The sequence below is a fragment of the Arvicanthis niloticus genome, chromosome 17, assembly GCF_011762505.2.
Source record: "Arvicanthis niloticus isolate mArvNil1 chromosome 17, mArvNil1.pat.X, whole genome shotgun sequence".
Taxonomy (NCBI): domain Eukaryota; kingdom Metazoa; phylum Chordata; class Mammalia; order Rodentia; family Muridae; genus Arvicanthis; species Arvicanthis niloticus.
Genome location: NC_047674.1, coordinates 3,174,589 through 3,195,331, shown reverse-complemented (window position 1 = coordinate 3,195,331; position 20,743 = coordinate 3,174,589). Strand labels below are relative to the sequence as shown.

At 41.6% G+C, this 20,743-nt stretch overlaps 1 protein-coding gene across 4 annotated transcripts in view; it reads right to left on the bottom strand.

Moving 5' to 3' along the window:
* Fbxl17 (F-box and leucine rich repeat protein 17) overlaps positions 1-20,743 on the bottom strand; it is a 421,711-nt gene that overhangs the window by 102,627 nt on the left and 298,341 nt on the right. Inside the window, exon 8 of one of the 4 annotated variants that reach the window (XM_076914671.1) lies at positions 13,676-13,848. The exons of the other annotated variants lie outside the window; for them this stretch is intronic. Within the exon in view, the coding sequence (XP_076770786.1) occupies positions 13,718-13,848 (131 nt within the window). The 3' untranslated portion in view covers positions 13,676-13,717. Of the gene's footprint in view, positions 1-13,675; positions 13,849-20,743 lie in introns of those variants that run through there. 4 annotated transcript variants of the gene reach the window in all.

Genomic DNA, 20,743 nt, shown 5'->3' with positions numbered 1-20,743 from the left:
ATAATACCATAGATAGTGTATAATAACAAAGTATTAATGTTTTCTGTTATTGGAAATCAGTTTCTGTGATATCTTCTATTTTCTATATTCCCTGTATCATGTGGCCACCTATTATTTCATGAAATCTCAGGGATTACATGTACAATAACAAGCTGAAATGGGAACAGTCTATACAGAACAATATAACCTAGACAACACACTAGGTTTTATCTTACTATTTCCCCCAGTTTCAAGTCTATAATAACTTGGGTGTCATGGAAGAAAGGGCAGGGCAAAGAAGAGGATTAATTAGAGCAACAGTTTCCAAAGAACTAAGAAGTTCCCTCAGGTAGGTGTCCTTGTGTCTCTACATTGTAGGGGGAAAAAGGCTGGGCCTCAGAAAGATGATGCTCCTTTACCAGTGAGGTTACAGGAGGCAAAGTCCCAACATGAGTGCACAGCCCCAACTTTCAGCTACCAAGGCATGCGTACATCGGGGAGCTCCTGAGAACGCCAAAGTTTATTCAAACGAACAAAGTAAACCGAGGAGTAAGCACAGACATACAGTCCTGATCATGGTGAGGGCAGGGCCATTTCTTCTCATCTGAAAAGGCAATTTAGCCACTTCTTTCAGAGTAGACACATCTGTTACTCTTGATAAACTATTCATAAATATGGAAAACACTGGACGAGTCACGCTATACCAGGCCCATGAAAAAGTAGTTGAAATTTGGTCTTGATTTTAAATAAATGTGATGAATCATTACAAAAATTCATTGAACCACAACAAACTTCTCTTAACATAAGACTTACTCAAGATGTCTGCAATTTGTCCAGTAACTCAGAAATCAATCACAATGACCTATGAGCAGGCATGGAGACGGAATGCCACAGGACAAGCACAGCGTGCCTTTGTGTCAGAAAGCTGATGGCTCTCACTTGGGAGCCCAGTGACTGATTTTAGATACAACTCTGATAAACTAGTTATTGCTCCCCACCAACAGTGCAGAGCCCATCAAAGCAGTAAACGGAGAGGAAGAAGATATTGAGAAATTCAGGAGCTGAGGGCGACCAAAGCGCCATGAGCTTCATGATTCTCTCGGCACTGACTCAAGAAAGAAGGTGGCATCTGTCAGTGCATCACAGAATCCCGCAGGGGAAATTAATCCAGGCCACACTTAGGAAAGGGTGTTACTGGAAACCAGGTATGCCGTGGACTTGCTGTGGTCTGTGCCTCCCTCCGGTGTAATGGCAGAGTGAGCAGAACTAAGAGAAGCTGGGGCCTTGTGGAACTCAAAGTATTTACAGCCTGACAGAAAAAGCTTGGCAGCTCTTCAAGCCCTTGCTCTAGGTCTTGGAGAGCATGGCTGGATAGCAGTCCACACCTTACTAGGTCTGGTGGGAATGGCATCTGAGCCACCTAGAAGCTCTCTCAGCACATGGTTGGTGTGCTTCACTCTAAATCAGTTTTCTAGAGCCTTGGAGAATACAAAGTGACTTAAAAGCCTCCAGGGCTAGGGTAATAGCTTAGTTGGTTAAGATGCTCACAAGGCAAGCATAAGGATGTAACTTGGGCCAGTAATGCCCATGTGAGAGGCCAGGCACAGCCATGGGTGCCAGCACTCTCAGCAGGCAGGCAGAGACAGGAAGATCCCAGGGCCTGGCCAATCAGTGTGCTCAGAAACACTGAGGACCTACTCAGCCACTTGAAGTCAGGGCACTCTGGCCTCCACATATGCAAACACACACACACACACATTTATGGAGCACTGAAATGACATTTCTTCTCAGTATTTTCCAAAAGAATATTCACAAGTTGAAATCTTAAAAGTTATTTATTGGCACAAGCAGGTGAATAAAATTAAATCATTCAGATGCCCTTGCTAAAATATCTTCTTCCCTTAAGATCAAAGTCAGTGCTCTACTTCCCTTCAGCTGATCCCGTCTCAGGGCTGTTGGAGGCTTGTGCTCCCTAACTGCACTCGCTATAAACAGTGATCCAGGCAAGTGAGCCAACATGTTTGAAGAATACTGCTGTAATTTAAACTATTCCTTGATCTTCCCCCAAAGCATGTTAGAGAATCGAATTTCCATAAAGCCTTCTAACCCAATTTGAACAGTATAATATGGACAGTGGGGAATAAATGGGTTTGATCAATTATGAATTTATATGATATGTTAGTAAGCTATTCAGACACACTCCTACAAGTCAGTATTTTGAACATTAATGCAATGCTACCTCATTTTAAAATGCTGCATTTCAGAAAAATCTCGCTAAGGCATATTTGCATATTTGGAAATCTAATTAACCCAAGCATATCTTAAGGCTTTCAAGAAAGAACATACAATAACATTTTTGTCAGCTGAATGTTTGCTTGAGGCTATGTAAGGATTTTATCATCTGGTATAATTTAACCCTTTAGCTTTTTTCTTTTCTTTCTTCCTTTTTTTTTTTTTTTTTGAGAAGGCTGTCTAATCAGAGACTGAGACAGGTGGAAGCTTCCCTTCATTTAGGATACAGACTTCAAAAGGAGGACTCTGGTCCATTTAAGAGCAAACCTTAAAGCCACGCTGTGCTGTGCTACTTGTAAATCCCAGGTGGGAGGCTCCTGAGTTGTGGACCAGTCTGAACTACTCAGTGGTGACTGCCTCAAACCTCACCCAAGACCCTCTTCTCCCTTTCTTCACAAAGACTGCCTTTCCCCCACTCCTTGTGTTTGATTTTAAGGATTTCCATCACAACGCAGATATAGCAACACACCCTCAAGCTTTTGTGGAGAAATATCTAAAAGACCAGGTGCCAAGAAAAAGGCACTGCCCAATCTGGCCCCACAGCTGCTACCTGCTTTTCCTCTTAATTTCCTAGTGGGCCAATAGGGCAGTTCACAGGACCCCTATGCTCCCCAGAAAGCACAGAACTGATTCCTACATGCATTGCTCTGTCTGTGTGCTTAGTGGAGAAGGCTAGCCCACAACCATGGCCATACTCTACTGTGGCGATTTTCTTTTTAAGCTTTGGTCATTTATCTCATCAGAGTGAAAACAGACCATTTACTCTCCTTGGTATTTCTCTGTAAAACTTATTGCACATACAGAGGTTGGCTATCTATCTATCTATCTATCTATCTATCTATCTATCTATCTATCTACCTACCTACACTTATGGCCTTGGGGACTCCCTCCCGCCCCTCCCCCCCCCCAATAGTGAGACAGAAGTAATGGAAGCCATGCAGATTAGATAAGCAGAAAACAGAACTCACTGAGAACTGTGCCATGCCCTACATATAATCTCCCTAACAGTATACTGCTGGGTGACTGGCTCAGCGGGAGGTCTTGCCTGCCTACCCTGCCTAAGGTGTCAAGGGAGAAGAGAAATCATCTTAGAAGTATGTAGTCAGTTCTACTGGGAAGTGTTTTCAAATCACAATTTATTTCACAAGGGTAGGTATCCTGAGGAGTGGCTGGGGAGGAGCTCGGCATGAAGAGGTGCTCTAGCGAGGGAGGGAGGGCTGCTTAGTTCCCAGCACCCAGGCCAGGAAGCTTACAACTGCCTAACTTCTGCTCTAGGGTGATCTGACATCCCCTTCTGGCCTTTGAAGGCAACTGCACTCATGTGGCATATACATGAGAATAGAAAATAGAGCCTTCTTTAAAAGAGGGGCAATATGAGCATGATGTAAATGTGTTTGCACATAGCAAGTTTGTGTGAGAAAGAAAGCATTAAACGACCACAGAAAACTGCAACATAGTAAGTCAAGCGAATCAGAACTTCACACAGCACAGGACAGCACATGTGGGAAATGGCTTTCTGCTTCTGCATGTCACCAGTATGGCACGACCTGGTGCAAGCCAAACTCATTCAAATCTGGGGGCCATCTTTCTGGCTGACTAACCCTCTGGCTGTCACTTCACCACAACCTTCTTTAACTGTTAATTAGCATACAAAGTAGCATGTTTCCATGTTTTGGTTTTGGTTGGTCTCCCCTCCTCAGTTTCCTGGCATGCTTCTCACTTTGAGCCTTCTCCCTTGGGCACTCTCTGTCCCTGTCACGTCACATCTTTTATTACGCCTCCCCAGTTTCCTTTAGCCTCCTCCCCCGCCTCCCTTTCATCTGCCTCTTAACAGTTTCATAAGCTGTACCCACACTCACTTCCCAACACATTTACAAATATATAGTCAAAAGCTGCCATCCCCGTATGGGAAAGAAGATGCTTCTTGTCTCTCTGAGTCTGGGTTAACTTATGGTATAATATTTTCAAGTTCCATCAATTTGCCTGAAGTTTTTGTAACTGTCTTTTAGTTGATGTCTAAATAGAATTTCACTGTATTTCAAACACAGCTTCCTGATTTAACTCCCATAAATAACCCTGCTGATTTGTGTATATATACAGGAGCAGTGTTGTGTAAGTTTTAAGTGTTGACACCAGTAAACCTGTACACGTCTGGAGTATTTGTTCCTGGCTCTATTCGCCCGTATACTCTGTGTGTAGTGCAGTGAGTTTTAAAAACATGTATGCTGGCTGGTGAGTGACTTACTAGGGAAAAACACTTGTTACCGAGCCCGATATCAGCCCCAGGACCCACACAGAGGGAGGAGAAAATAGACTCCTCAATGTTGTCCTCTGATCTTCATATAGGTATTATGGCATGCCCTTCACCCACAGTGGAAAAAGATAATAAAAAAATTTGCAAAGCACATATGTCACTTCATAAGAGAGGTCACTATAAATAATATTTTATTGTTATATTAAAGATCAAAGAGAGGGCAGAGGGCAGAGACAATCCCATTTTAGTGGATAAATGTTTGTCCTTTTCTGATAGTATGCCTCTGTTGGTAAAACCATCAGTTTACATGGCTGTCAGTACTTGAGGCTGCCATCCCACCCACAATCCTACAACTCTCACTGTCACCTCCTCCAAATGTGTCCCCATGTCTACCAGCTGCATCCACAGTGAAACAGAGTTTCCACTTCCTGCTCATCCTTGGCACAAGCCTTATCACCCGGCACTGCATTCTGTTTACTTACAGTCCTCATTTGTTGTATTTCGAGCAATTTAGAACTTTCTTTATACATGTGTTAAGATTCGGAATGTGCAGCAGACTGACTAAAACAGGGGAGGTGCCCAGAAATTTAAGAGAAGAAGGAAGAACAAAGGAATGTCACTTCTGCCCATTGTCCCGCACAGCTTGAGTACAGTGCTTTGTACAGAACAGGTACTTAAAAGGCACTTCCTGGGTGAAGAAAAATGGAAGACCAGTGGGCATTTGAGAGGTAAAAAGACAGCATGTAATACTGTGTCTTGAAAGGTCAAAGTCCTTGCCTAAATAGCATAATACTGTAGCTGTCTGAGGAGGAGGCTGACTAAGCTAGCCTGTAAAAAGGTGGCCCTGCTAATTCCAACAGAAGCGTTCTGTCTGATTCAGCAGGTCAATTCTTATGCCTTCCAGCCAGGTGCCCAGCTATCCCATCTTGAACACCTTCAAATTAGATGCAAAAAAACAGTATTTTATAATCAGGAAACCCTTTTAATATAAAGTCAAGTTCTTTGCTATTTCACCCCTCTCTCCCATTTCTAGATTGTATCAATGGAGAACTGGTCAACACTGGAATAGTAAAACAGCCTCTGTTTACCATTCACAGTCTTAAAGTGGCTTTTCACCTACCCCTTTTAAAAACCTTTTCCCACATGACCTTTTATATTCCAAAACATTTTGCATTTGCATTTTACTAATTTTTTGATGCTTCCTCTTAAATTGTGAAAGCTTGTCAAACAAATAAAAGCTTATACAATGTCAAACATAACAAAGAATTATTATTCCCTATATTCCCTAAATCCTAAAATCACATGAGTTTTGCAACACCCTTGGCTGAAAGCTAGCATGCTCTGATCGGCCTGTGCCTGTTCCATGTGCTCCTGCTACACACGGTGTGTGAAGGGCCTGTCCTCACTGTCTGGCTCACAGTGTGATGTGATCGTTCTCTGGCTTGTGGACCTGGACCTTTGGGCCTGGAGACTGTCCAGGGCGTGCCCTGTCTTAGTTTTCTGCAGATCTCCCCACAGGACCAAGGTATCCACCACAGCACAGCTAAGCTACTCAGAAAGCCTTGTGCTCAAACAGGCCCCACTGTCTCCACCACCGTAAGTTCACAGCCAACCTCTGCTCGCGTCTGCTTAAATGCTGTGTGCTGCCTGAGCTCAGCTCAGGACATAACCTTGAATTTGTTCTCTATTTCTCAAATATGATTTATGTAAGTTATTACCATGATTTTTAATTCCAGTTCTAGCTTTCCAAGTGTTTGTAACTTCTGTTAGCTTACTGTAATCTCCAAACTTAATAAGTATGTCTTTAATTCTGCCACCTACGCAATAATGAAAATGCAGAGCAGAGTCTATCATGGGCACGAGGGCAGAGTCCCGATGGTCTCCAATCAAAGGCCTCTGTGCTCTGAGGAAGACATTCCAGGGGAGGGTCACATGCACCTAATTATCACAGGCAGACAAAAAGACCTATCAATAAACATGGACACTTATGGAGCCGAGTTAAAGCTACTGCTAACATGACAACGATTTTATCCATTCCTATCTCTTAGCCTGTGTGGGTTAATAATTCATTAGAGAGTGAAGTTTTATCACTTTGGGTATTTACAAAACAAACAAAAAATTAAAACTAACATTTACAGGATACACACACACACACACACACACACACACACACGTATGGCTGCCATCAGTCCCAAGACTTTTTGCCTGTCATTCAACTGTTTACCACCATCCTCAGTTCTCAATGGAACTTTTAAAAGTTCAATAATTGGAGTTGGGGAGATACTTCAGTTAGTACACCTTGCAAAACTGAAGACTGAGTTCAACTTCCAGTAAAAACCTGGCAAGATGTGCCTGTAGCTGCCAGGGCTAAGGAGGAGGACACAGGAGGTGGGGAGTAGTGTCAAGCTTGATACCAGGGACTGTTCTCTGGCCTGCACACATAGCACATGTGCACACATACATACACCCTTTGGTAACTGACTAAAGTTTTAAATTGTAGAATTAAATTCCAGAAAAAGCATAAAGTGCAGCAAAAGTTTTAATTACTGTAAGGATATAGATAGGAGCCTGGTAAAGGCAGAGGACTGAGCCAAGAGGAGTCACACAGATGTGAAATGCACCAACAGAAAACAAGCAGCCTGAGGGCTGGAGATGCAGCTCAGCGGCAGGGTGTGTGCTGGCACGTGACCCTGAAGCATGCGGCATTAACAAGTAATAATAACAACAGCCACCACTACCGGTCACCATCACTGTCTCTGCTGTCGCTGGTACCACTGAGATTTAAACAATGAGACGAACTCTCAACCAATGTGCACACAGCTAAGAACATCCCTTTCTAGACTTCACACACATACTGTATCACAGAGTTGAGAAAGAATACAGAAAGAATGTGGTATTCTTTCTTCACTGGCGCACTTAAACTAGAAAAGTGAACCAAGTTTTCCTTTCAACAGCCCTGTCCCCATCACTGACCCCAGGAGACACTGGGTCATGGGTCCTACAGTGCTGAGAAACATACATGTCACATATCTGGACAGCAGAAGCAAATACAGCCAACCAGCAGTGCTCACTCATTGAAAGTTCAACAGCTTTAAGGAGTTTCTTAGTTGATTACTTTAAACTTTCTTTTTGCTCCAGGTTCATTTATCTCAGACTATGGTGTTACAGCATGTCACTGATTGTCCCGTATTTACTAAATCATGCACCGATGACTCTGGGGGAGAATTTTAACTGTTTATTGCAGTTGACTCAGGGTTATTGGATATTTGACAATGGGACAGACTCCAACCGAAAGAGAACCTGTATCAAAAGAAGGAGAACGAAACAGCTCTGATGCTCAGCAAAGAGTTAGTGAGCTGACCTTGGAACTGCATAAACACACGGTTCCTTCCCATTTAGTTTTCTGCTGGCATAGACATTTCTGTCTGTACATAATGTTAATGCATCATTTATTTATATCAAAAACCTGCCCTAGACAAGAGTCCTAAAAATACAGCAAGATGACAGCCTTTGTTCTGAGAGGAAAAGGACCTGAGAAAGGTCTCATTCCTAAATATGCTATTCTATGAAATTAATGCTCCGATATCCAGGTTCCAGTCATTGAGCCATGGGTTGCCTATAAATATGCTCGCATGTGCACCTCCTCCTCTGCATGCACTGTCTCTGACTGTACATTAGCGCCTCCAGGAAAAGAGAGGTGGAGTGAATCAAGGGACCAGTTACAGAGACTTCCTATAAAATTTGGGAAATTTACTTTCCTCCAGAAATTTTCTTTTTTTCATTAAAATTTTTGCATGAAGTAAGTTTAATTATGATTAAGTCAATGGCACATAAACAGATTCAGTAGAGAAATACTATAATGTTTATTTTCAATTCAAATACCTCATCATTTCATGATCTATTTCTACTACATAACATTTAATACCTGTTTTTTTCTTAATTCTATGTAAAATTCAAGATTTAGGATGTAGGTTGGTAAAAGTATACACATGCACACACACACACACACACACACACACACACACACACACACTTTCTGTTTTGCCATCATCTATTATATTAAAGAAAACCTTAATATTCATCATTGCCTGGGATTTTGATTTTTTTTTTCAATTTGGTGATTTAGGGTTAGTGGAATGTGTAAGAATTGATGTGGACAAGATGAATTTCCTGTGCTTTTCTGTAAGACAGAATTGTAGAAATAAAAAGGAATGTTGAGCCATGTAGTCTAAGGTAATATAGGTGTTAACAATTCACTGTTGTTATGATGATCCAGATTTTGAAATGGTTGTCTACTGAGAACACCACAGGTTTGTTCATGAGGGTTAGGAAGAATCTCACTCTTACTTCTTGGTTGAATTCTCCTAAGTCTGATTTTTTTTTTTTTTTAAGAAAACTTAAATATGGTTGATCTAATATGGTAACATAAAAGTTTTGTTGGTGAAATGCTTAATACTCAGTTTTATACTGACAGACACACACACACACACACACTTTTTTATATTTTATATACTTTTTTATATTTTGATAATATACATCCTATAAAGTGGCTGTATAATATCAAAATGGATATAAATATTAGTATACTCAAACGCTTTGTTTTACAACACATGGAACTAGGGACTCAGAAGCAGAAATTTCAACAAAGAGATTAGAATGATAGTGTGCTATTTCTAAATCTTTAAACTACTATGCTACAAATGGATGCCCATTTTTATAGATAAAAATTGTTAACATACAAACCTTTAAAGTCAAATACAATTCTGAGCAGAGGGGGTGATTTTTTTAAGTATTCTGCAAGGGAACATAACTTGACATATAGGCGCTGGGAAGAATCATGACTCTATTTAAAGTCTATCACAACTTCACTGGTCATGTGAAGGAGAAAGAACCGTTCAGGTATTAAGAAAGCTGAACTCTCTAGGATCTGTTGTCTATGATTTTTCTTCTCATTGTTGGTTCTACCCACCACCATAGCAACACAAGAATGAAAAGAGTTTGAACCAGTGTGCCTACTTGAAACTAATATCTATTAACCAGCCAACAAAGAGTTACCAAATGGCTAAGAGCCCATTTGTTCATTTTTGAAGTACTACAGATGATATAAAGATAAAGACAGAAAGGCACGTGCAGCTCTTTCAGGAGACATGCTGAAAGCCTGGGTTAAGTGCTGATGATGTCCATGGTGGGGAATTAAGGATGGGTGACTGTTCAGGATTTCCAATGATTTACTTTTGCTTTGACTATCTGAAAATCTTCACTTCATTTAACAGTAAAGAAGCTATCATAAGACATGATGGGGGTGGGGGGGTTGTTTCTTTAAAAAAAGAAATTTTTCATGGCACTTTCCCCATATTGTTCTTTGGAACATGACATGATATGACAACCATTTGGAGAAAAACAAAAGATAAAAGATATAATGGAACAAAATTCAACCTGAATAAGTAGTTATAATACTGAGATCTCAAGCTACACCAGTTATAAATAAAAGCTGGTTTTAGTCTCAAGGATTGTGTGTGCCTGTGTGTGTATGTGTGTGTGTGCACATGTTGGTGTGTATGTGTATGCATGCAAGAGGAGGGCATTATAAATTTTAGAATATACTAGTGCAATAAGAAATATTGCAAATTCCAAAGCTCTCTTCCTATGCCCTATGCCCCGTATCATGTTTTGGAACCCACTAGAGAAGGGGGTTAGAAACTTAAAGGGTTAAAAACAAACAAACAAACAAACAAACAAACAAACAAAAGTACTTATCCCTTACTACTACCTAGGGACAACACTATCAACTAGCTGTTTGCCTATTATTCACAGCAGATAATCTTTCTGAGAGGGTTTATGAAGAACTGTGTAGCAAAATCAGGAATCAGTCATCTATAGGTTTTGTACTTTGTTTTTGGGTAAGAAATAACTATTGTTAATTTTGAGGTTTTTTTTTTTTTAAATTAGTGGGTTATCATTCATTTTCTTTGTAATTTTCAAAATGATAAAGGACACACACACACACACTTTAATAGTATTCAGAAACAATGTTAGAAACTTAATTTGTTACAGGAAAATTTTCATAAATCATAGTTGCTATTGATAATAATGGTGGTTATCACCATCTATTCCTCATTCACAGTGAAAATAACAAAAACTACTATTGCTTAGGTTAGTCTCACTATGGTCCCTGTGGCAGGTATTTACGAACCTTGGAATTTCCTTTGCAGGCACTTCCTGACACTTCCTCATCAGTAGTTGATGGCCATCCAAGCAACTGGCTCCAGGCAAACATGACACACACATTCAACAAGTACTCACACTGTGGACTGTTCACGCGCTGGAACGACTTTTACCGGATAATACTGAAAATGTCTGCTGGAGAGAAAATCCTAGCACAGAGTCTGATGTCTGACTAACGTTAAATATATTTCTTGAAAGCTTAGATTCGTTAAATACAGAAAGGTAATTAAGGGAGGAATCTAGGAAATGGCAGATAAAATAAAGTAGCTGTGGCTCTTTATGCAGATATAGGATAGGAAAGCTGGCTGGAGACCTAGGCTTGAGAGCTGGACAAGCAGGCTCTGAACCGCAAAATGTTAGTGTTAGCGCAATCGCCTGGGGCTTGTGAGAAGGGGTTGCTGGTCCCTACTCCTGGAGTTTCTGACTCAGTTGGGTCCAAGTATTTACACCGCTCCATTTCTGAGTGGTGCTGCTGCAACTGGGTGGGGCCCTAGATACCATGCCTGAAAAGAATATTTGGGGTCTAATGAGGTTTCACTCCTAGGTCTCAGAAGTGTGAGACTGCTAACTAATTAACCTTATTCATAAGATGGAGCTATGTCCTGTGAACGCTGCACAGGATGACATATGTGACGTGATTGTTCTGGTGTTTAACATATATTAACAGCTCCAAAGGTTCTCATCACGCATCAATAGAATCAAAAGCTCCATGAGCTTTATCCATAAAGTATATGCAAGTTCCTTGGATTAAATGGGACATGGAAACAATGCCCACAGGATAGGATAATATCAAAGCAAGTTGGATACAATGTAGTTTAGCTGTCTTTCAGATAAATTATTGAGTCGACCTAATAATATCATTAATATCTCCTTAAATTCGCAGTAATTCGATCACAGTCGGCACACCAATGTTAAGGGAATCCATGGTAACCACACAAAGTAAACATCCGCCTACGTGTTAGCACCAGCAATTATTTAGCATTTGTTCCGTTAGTTAAACTGTGTAATAGTGTGTGAGAATCAGTTTCTGCATCCTTGACCCTTTGGAAAGCTGCTTTTTCCAGCCCAGGCTCCCTCGCAGGGAGGGGACTCTCACAGCTGTGACTCCAGGCCCTCATTCTCTCTTGCAGGGCTCCTTGAGAAGTGAGGCAGGAAACGTTGGGAAAAGTGTTAAGAATCTATCACTAAGGCTGGAATATTGATAACAATCATTTCTTTTTGAAGACAACTTCTTTCATTGTTAATGGCTATTTCTCATGAACACAAAGCTGTGCTTCAGACTATACCAATTTTTAGGTGTGTGTAGCACAGCAGAAAAAATGAGGAGTTTTCAAATGACTTCTTTAAGAAATACAATCGTTTGCTTTTCTTTAAGACTTATATGGGAAAGCAAAGAGATTTGGAAAATAAATAATCTCAGACAAGGACAGTGTTAAGCACATCCTGCACGCTCTGACAGTCCTTAGATTTAATGCTTTCCTGGGGGCTCTGGAGGAGTCTTGCTTGAAGCAGACCAAAAGATCTCAATCAATTGACACAGCTCCGTTATGAAGTAACAGTAAGATATAGCTGTCAAATTAATCTTAAGCTGTAGTATCAGAAAACGGCATTTGGTAGTTGTGGGGGGTGGGGTGGGTTCCAAGTTTTATTCTGGACAATTCAGAAAACTAAAACCAAAGTAGACTGTGAAGACACCTAAAACAGGGACATTCCTGTCAGATGTCCCGGCCACTGGGACTCAGGGGTTCATTTCCTTCTATGGGAAAGAGATTTGAGGGTAGGGGACAAGAGTGAGGAAGTCACCCACTCCACAGGGTGCCACGGGTCTTTGCTGTGAAGAACTCTTTGTTATTCTAATCTGAAGAACGCACCTTTTCCGGAAGGAAATCTCAAATGGTAGCAGCAGCTTCTGTTTTACAGCCTAGCAAACTATGGCGCAAGGTCAGCGAACACTGCACAGGAAAAGCACCCTTGCTGTTCTCCTCTCATGGGAGGCGAAGAAAAACCAGCTCATAAATAGTGTGAGCACCCATTTATCCCCGAGTCTCACCCAGTCAGTTTTCCTTCCCCATCCACCCTCATTGCAGCTGAAACATGCCTCCTCATGGGTAAAACCGTGCTTGAATTTAACTTTATTAGACAAAACGTACAACATGGTTTCCTAAACGGAGGCTAATTATGAAATACGTTTTACATGACTGCTAGCTCTCTGTGCAATGTTTCCAGGGAGGTGGAGTGTAGAGACCCAACTCTCATTACATCTGAATGACGAGTTTCATAATAATGTTCATTGGAAAAAATAGATAGAAGGCAAAGATGAACTTTGAGCACGAAGAGATAAAATACATTTGAATATACTGTGCTCTCCATGTAAGGTCAGAGAGGGGTAGGAAGAAGCATCTTTCACTGATAGTTGTAAAGCTGTTAAATGGATTTTCTTTCATTTGCAGCAGAGAGTTTAAAGGGTGTTTGTATGCTAAGGGACACCAGGGCGCACCTACGATACTGTTGCACTGGGCCATCCGTGCCTTTTCTGTACAAGAGACTTTTATATTAGGATACAAACCGTCCCCATCAGTAATGTGAGTACCGAGTGAACTCTCTGCACTGGCACCGCTCACTCACCGCCGCCATAGGTGTGATCCGTGTCAATGAACTCACCGTAAAAACAACCGCTGTTCAAAATGAACATTTCCGCTGCTGAGAACCAGAGGTGAACAGACCCATTTGTTTCAAGTGCTGCCTGGAGAGACTTCATTTACGCAGCTTTTAGGTTAATTGACAGGACACACAGACATGGTTTCCACAAACCATTTTACTGGGCATATATCCTGACTTCAGTGTCACATTCAGAAATAGGAGGCGATCTGTCTCCATGTCATATTTAATAGATTTCTAGTAGACAGCGGGCAGGCACTCTTTCCAGCAGGTGATAGGTTCTATTAATGTCCTGCTGTACTCTCTTAATTAAGGGTCCATTATAATCAGGACCCCAGTGGGTAAACAGAAGTCATGGTCTCCATGTGTCTTGGCCCTGACAGCAACGGCACCATCCTTTGCCCCACTGACATCACAGGCCAAGGGATCTGCTAGTTTTTCTGGGGAAAAATAAAATAAAAATTAAAGAAAACCCTGAAACAAAACACACCTGGAATGCTCTCTAAGGTCTCACTGGCAACCTGTTTTTACCAACCCCTTTCTTTGCCTGGCTTCCATGTTCTTTCAGTCCCCTCTGTCATAGAAAGACATAACTAGTGGGCTTGCAGCTCTGAATGGCACTATTTCTACCCAGGCATGGTGTTGCCTTGCTTTTCTTCCAGGTAGGATTTTCCTGCCTTTGAGCTGCAGATTATCTACAGTTTTTTTTTTTTTTTTTTTTTAAACCAAAACAATAAAACAAAACAAAACAAAAAAAAACCAAAACCATTTAACTGACTTCATAATAAAATCAACATCAAAATGGCAAAGAGAAAGAAGATCCTGGAGATGGTAAACCTCTCTCCACAAAACAAATGCAATTGCACCAGAAAATTCGTGAAACAAAACTGTAAATTCTGGAGTGCCCTCCAAGGTCCACTTGGAGGATCACTGTAACATCTAGTCCTGGAAAGGAGGCAGAGTCTTGTTGGCACTGGTACTTTGCTGGGTCTCCCAAGTCATCTGGCAGGGATGCACAGTATCGTACCTGCACCAATCCATACAAGGGAGGGAAAGGAAAAAAGACTGGGTATGGCAGAGATGAACAGATACAAGGGAGAGACAGGAGAGATGCTCTGGATCGGTTTGTCTTAAAGGGAACAATATGAGTTTGGATGATAAAGAGAAGAAAGAAGAGCTTTTTCTGACCCTGCAAGATGAGTGCTTTTTGTAAGTCTTGTTTTGTAAGTGTCCCATGAGCAAGTGTAGTTTTAGTAACCCACATAAGTAAGGTTTGGATCCTCAGCTTTCCCAATCTGAACTAGCTGTATCAAAGCAGAGGAGGTACAGGGAAGAAGTCACTCAGGACAGGAGATTATCATCCTAACACTTCCAGAGGAGGTACACGGAAGAAGTCACACGGGACAGTAGACTGACATCCTAAGTGTTCTGAGGGTTGACTTAGAAATTTAAAACACTTTCAAAGTATCAGAGTTCAGTTTCTATTGTACTTAATTTTCAAGCTATTATGCCTTATGAATTTATAACGTAAGTTGAACGTGTTCCATTTGTTTATAATATTCATACAGTGTGTGCTACTGCCAACAAATGAGCACCTGTTGTTGCAACAGCAGGGCTGACTGGGTCTTCAGCACTACTCTGTGAGGAAGCCAGCTGGACAGCTTCAGCCGTCAGGTACCTGTGGGCTCCTGGTCCTCATGGCCTTGAGAACACCATATCCTTTACTTGGAAGCACAGCCTGCCTTTTATGGCTGTAATTCAAGAATGACTTGGTTTTTTGCAAAGCAAAGCACCTGAACAGCAGCGAGACAAAGTCAGTCACATAGTAAACTGGCTGCCATGCCATCCGGTTCCTACTGCTCTGCACTGGAGTTAATACCTTTGAGGTCGATGATAGCTACGGACCCGAGGGGTCGATCATTTGCACACTACTATTCACTTTAACACGCAGTAAAGGCATGTGTATAACTTTATCAAATGTGTATTTGGAGGGCAAGGAGAAGAGTATTTCCTACTGGAGTTGTCCATACTTTCCAAGAGTAAGAACTGTATCCTAACCTTTTGCAGAAAATCAGAATGAATTAGCTTGGCACATACGATAACCTGTAAGTCCTCACGCCAGGAGTTTGACCAACCCCTTTTCACGGAAGCATGAAAATGTCAAGTTCATTTTCAAACCCATGCTAGTTTCATCTAGTTTAAACCAAAAAGTTGACTTGGAAATGTGTGTGTGTGGGGGGCTAGAATTCTGCGCCCACTGCCTTGACAGTTGATAATCCATGTGAGGCAGGCATACCACAAACTGCTGTGACAGAAAATGGGTGACAGATAAATTCCTGTGACCACATTAATTGGAAATGGATGCCTCTGGCTCGTGATCCCGATTCAGGGTTTGAAAGAGTTATACACGCCTCTTGAGCATGCCCTGTCTAAGGATGACGCGTCCTTGTGTTGCTGGCATATGGCTGGTATGGTATGTTGCCAAGTGTCTCCAGAGAAAGCCCAATGTTCAGTGGAGGGGGTGCAACTATGGATCTGTTCCAGAACTACTGGGGAGAACATTCCAGCTTTTCTGCTGAGAACGTGTCAGTTTGGGATCTATTCCCCTTACATAAGCCTGTGCTGTGTTTCCAGGCTGCTCTAAGGAGCTTTGAACCCTTAATCCATCTACTGTTTTCTTCATTTCTGTCATACTGCTGACAAATGAAGTACCGCACGCTGTTCAGTCAGGCTATTTGTGCTTCCCGCCCTCACTATTCTTATGCCCATCAGAGTGGCAGAACTGGTGACTAACTCCAAGGAGAGCATTTAACACAGCCCAGTGTGTGACGCAGTGACACTGGGTAAGAGGCAAATGGTGACCAGCTAGAAATCTGCAAATGGCTGAGGAAAAAAAGACCAAATGTTAAACAGAGCCTGAAAGAAGTTAATTAAATGACCACATAGTATACTGGTTGCTAAGTTTAAATGAATCGCTATCTTTGGGTGCTTTTCTCTAAAATAATACAGTAGAGTTTGTGAGGAGAGGGGAGGAAGGTACAGATGAGCCAGACACTTGGTGCCTGTCATCTCTGCTGAAGTTATAAAATGGGGACAGGAAACTTTGTTGCTTTTTGTGGAGACTTTAAAAAAATAAAACTAATAACTTTGGAGCTTATGATAATGCCTTCTACCGTGGTTAAATGATGCTAGATTTCTGATCAAAAATATAATCTGCACCCTTGTCTATGTGAGGTCTACTCTACCAACCGAACAGAATAAATGTGTGAAAGAATAAATAAATAATATTTATTTACTATGTCTGTGCCTAATACAGACTGATGCTTACTCTAAAATTCACCAGTGATAACTTAAAATCATCAAGGTTTTTTTTTTTTTTTTTAAAAGCAGAGGGACAATTTTAATGTCCTTTTCATTATTTAACAAAACAATCTTAAAAAGATTGAATGAAAAAATATCCAGAAGTGATATTTATAACACGCTTTGTAGGCAGAACATCTGCAGCATTCTCAAATTTTGGCACTGGACTGAAACTGAGTAAGTCTGTATTGGGGTCTAGAAAGGTATAATCTTTCAGCTTATTACCACTTATTCTTCTGCTGCAGAGACAGATTAATCTGGGAATTTACTGGTCAACACTTTCACTCCACGTCTGCAATTTAAAATGTTTTCAATCATTTTTTCATGAAGATGTCACACAGGGTGCAGACGCTTTCATAAGCACACTCTACACCTGTGCAGCAGTGAAAACACTGATAGAAGTTGAGTCTACAGGCGGATGCAAATGGTCCCTTTTCTAAATCGTCTAGTGCTACAGACTTTTCTTTCTTTCATTTTTTTTTTTTTCTTGGTTTTTCAAGACAGGGTTTCTTTGTGTAGTCCTGGCTGTCCTGGAGCTCACTCTGTAGACCAGGCTGGCCTCGAACTCAGAAATCCGCCTTCAGAGTGCTGGGATTAAAGGCGTGCGTCACCACCGCCTGGCACTACAGACTTCTCCTGCAGGGGACCAAGGAAATAATTCTGCTAATGCCCTGCAATGTATTTATAGGTTACCTGTGAATGACATGCAGGAGAGCACGTGAGCAAGCAATCGAGCCAGTGAGCAATGGGTGCTAGAGATAAAAGAACATTTGCATGGCTCTTTTCTTTAATGTGAAACTGTTACTTACATGAGCTAGAAGAATTGCATTATTCTTCTATATATGATAGTATGTTTTATTTTTTAAAACTGTATTACTTAAAATATAAAGAGAATGGGCTAGACGGATGACCAGTGTGCACTGATCTTGCATAGGCCCTAAGTTCCGTTCTCTCCTAGGTGGCTCACAGCTGTCTTTAACTCCAGCTGCAGGGCACTGATGCCCTCTTCTGTCCTTCATGCACTCGAAACTACACACACAAACCCACACAGAGACATACTCACATACACATGAGTGAAGAGAAAATCAAAACACCATGGCAATCTCATGGTTTGTTTAGCTGAATGAAGGGGACACTTCACATTGTAATTTAGCATCAAGATTAAAATTCCTAATAGTCAAGATGGGGACTGAGTAGAATTTTGTGTCAAGAAGTTAATTCCTAGTTACAAGTGAGAGTGAGGAGGCTGCCTCCGCATGAGTACATGTATGTGCAGGGGACTGTCCTTTGAACGCCAGGAAATGCATGCATTTGTAGTTCATCCTGTTCCTAGTGACTCTCTAGCTAAGAGGGAGAAACCAGGTTTCCTCTATTTCTAATGAGAACAGACCATCACTGCAAGGCTCTATAAGGTAGCTCACAGGTTGTTTTCCAATTCCTTTGCATTTTTCTACAGAATGTAGTGTATGGCTTCCAGAAATGGACCCACGGCCATGTGCTGTGGCTAAAACATTCAGAGAGCTTTTCCTTAGCGCTGGTTTCTCCTGGCATTTGCCAATGAGGAAAGGAGGAAGACAACTTGATGGCTTGTACGACACCTTCCTGATCATCCCTTTCAATTCGGCCTGGGCAGACACAACTGAGGTTGTTGCCTTAGGGAGCTAAGGACTGTCATGGTGCAGGTGGGTGTGCCTCCTCACTCTGACACAGTTTGGCTAGAAACCCATCTGAGCCTCAGTGTAGACAGAACATTTTATGTCACTTTAAAACAGTAGAGTTCTAGTCTAGATTTTGGGCCAGATATGTTCACCATCACTTATCAACGAATAGACACTTGGTGAGGAGAGACTGAAGGAGCCTTCTCTGGAATTCTGGTCCCATCGGAAAACTCCATTTCATCTTTCCTGCCTCAGTTTCCTCATCTGTGAAATAGAAATGATGCTAGTAATTCTGTAAGCAGATTACAAGAATTTATTAACTTCATAGTAGGTGCTTGGTGAATTGTTCTATTATTCTTCTATTGTTCCATAAGAAGTGTTCTGGTACAAATAGCAAGCAGGTAAGCAACTGAGAGTACACCGTCAACAAAGCAATGAAAAGCCTGGCCCTGCAGATTGTCTTCTGGCATCTTACCCATGTATCTTCTTGGAACTACTAGGATTTGTTTCTGCCAAGAATTCTGATATGCAATGTCATGTTAATCATCCATTTTTATCATAAAATTAACCCTAACTCTCAAAAGGGTGCTAGGCCCACACCTAAGGCTCACTGCCTGAACCCCTGGCTTTTATATAAAGGGTTAAAGGTATAACAATGTTGTGCTTTGGAGCTGGGCTTACTAACAAGGGGTTTCAGAAACTGATTTCCTGAACATTAATTAGAATGTAGCTGGCTACAGATACTGGAAGCCAACAGCACAAAAGAGCTGCTCTTTCTCTTGGCTCTTCCTATGTGTTTTTCAAGTCTAGCATCTGACTTTCTTAGTCTCTGGTGTGTCCAACATGGCTACATAGTGAACAGGCAGACAGTGCACAGACAGCAGGCGGAGCTTGCCAGGAGCTTACCAGTGTCATAAGTTTTAAGAAAACCTATCTTGATCTGTGATATCTAAATCTTACCAATTATGAAGGCCACCAGAAGAACAATAAAAACACCTAGAAACACTGAGCTCTGGGCCAATACTGTCCCAGGTTAAGCCTGCCCTCCCTTCACCTAAACCATGATGGATTTAGTGTTTCTGATGTGGAGGTGATAACCGGGATACCCTGTTCTTAAAAACTATTGTGTATTGAGTTCTGAAAACACTGAGTGCACTGGATATTACCCAGCCCCAAACTCCACTGAAACTGACTTGAACCATGATGCCTTAGGACCTGGAGGTGGTTTACTGTTTGTTTCCTAATTTAAATGCATTGTTAATATACAGATCATATTTATAATAAAGAATGTTATTTAGTATATTTACAATGTGTAATCTTTAAATCAGGCTAATTAAGTATACTACTTCATATACTGACTGGTTTTTCATAAAGCATATATAAATACTGTTAACATACAGCCTGAATTTATTATCATCTGTCTGATCTCTGTACTTCCAAGACAAATAGCTCATTTCATTGTCATTGCCGGTGATGTTCAGCTCTGAGTGAAGGCATAAATAAACACAACTTTTCGTATATAACCAGTGATGGATAGCACCAAATTACGTAGGACGCTCTGACATAGTTCATGTGAAATTTCATGTGATAACTGTATTAGTTAAACAGCAGTCTCATAGGAAGACACGGGCCTGCCTATGAAGGATATCCCAATGAGGATGTAGGATTCTTAATGATGCAAACAGAAATATCTCATTATGCTTGCTCACATGAGGCTCACATGAGGCTCACATGAGGCTTGGGGACTGCAGAGGACAGCACAGCGAGGCTGCCATTTGTACCGAGCCAGTGGAAGACAGCAGAGCCCGGGAACAGAAAGGAACTTCTCCAAACCTAGGCCCACATTTCTAGTCCTCCAAAGAGGTACAACTAGAAACTACTTCTTAGTCTGGCCACCACCTACATTCTAATATGACAGTATCGAGGTGCCACATGTGCTAGCAGAGATAAAAGAAAAGGTGCCAAAGTAAGCTGAGGAACCTCAGATGCTGTTTAAGGAGCCCAGAAATCTGACTGGAGGGACTCTAAGCTAACAGTGAGACATGCTGGCAGCAGAGGACAGATGCATGCAGACTAGACATGTGCAGCGAGCTAGCTAATCCCTGTGACTACAGATATGAGGAGTCTTTAGGAAGGCTAGCTGCCATTGAGTGAGGGCTCTGGGTAGTGTGAAGGGAGCTGAGCAGATGCTGAGGGTAGCTTGCCCTCAGAGAGGACGCCCACGGGCTTCAGGCCCCTGTTCCTTGACCACTGCATTAGTTCCCAGGGCTTTCAGTTTCAGACTAGTCAACAGGCTTAGACTCACTTGACACAGACT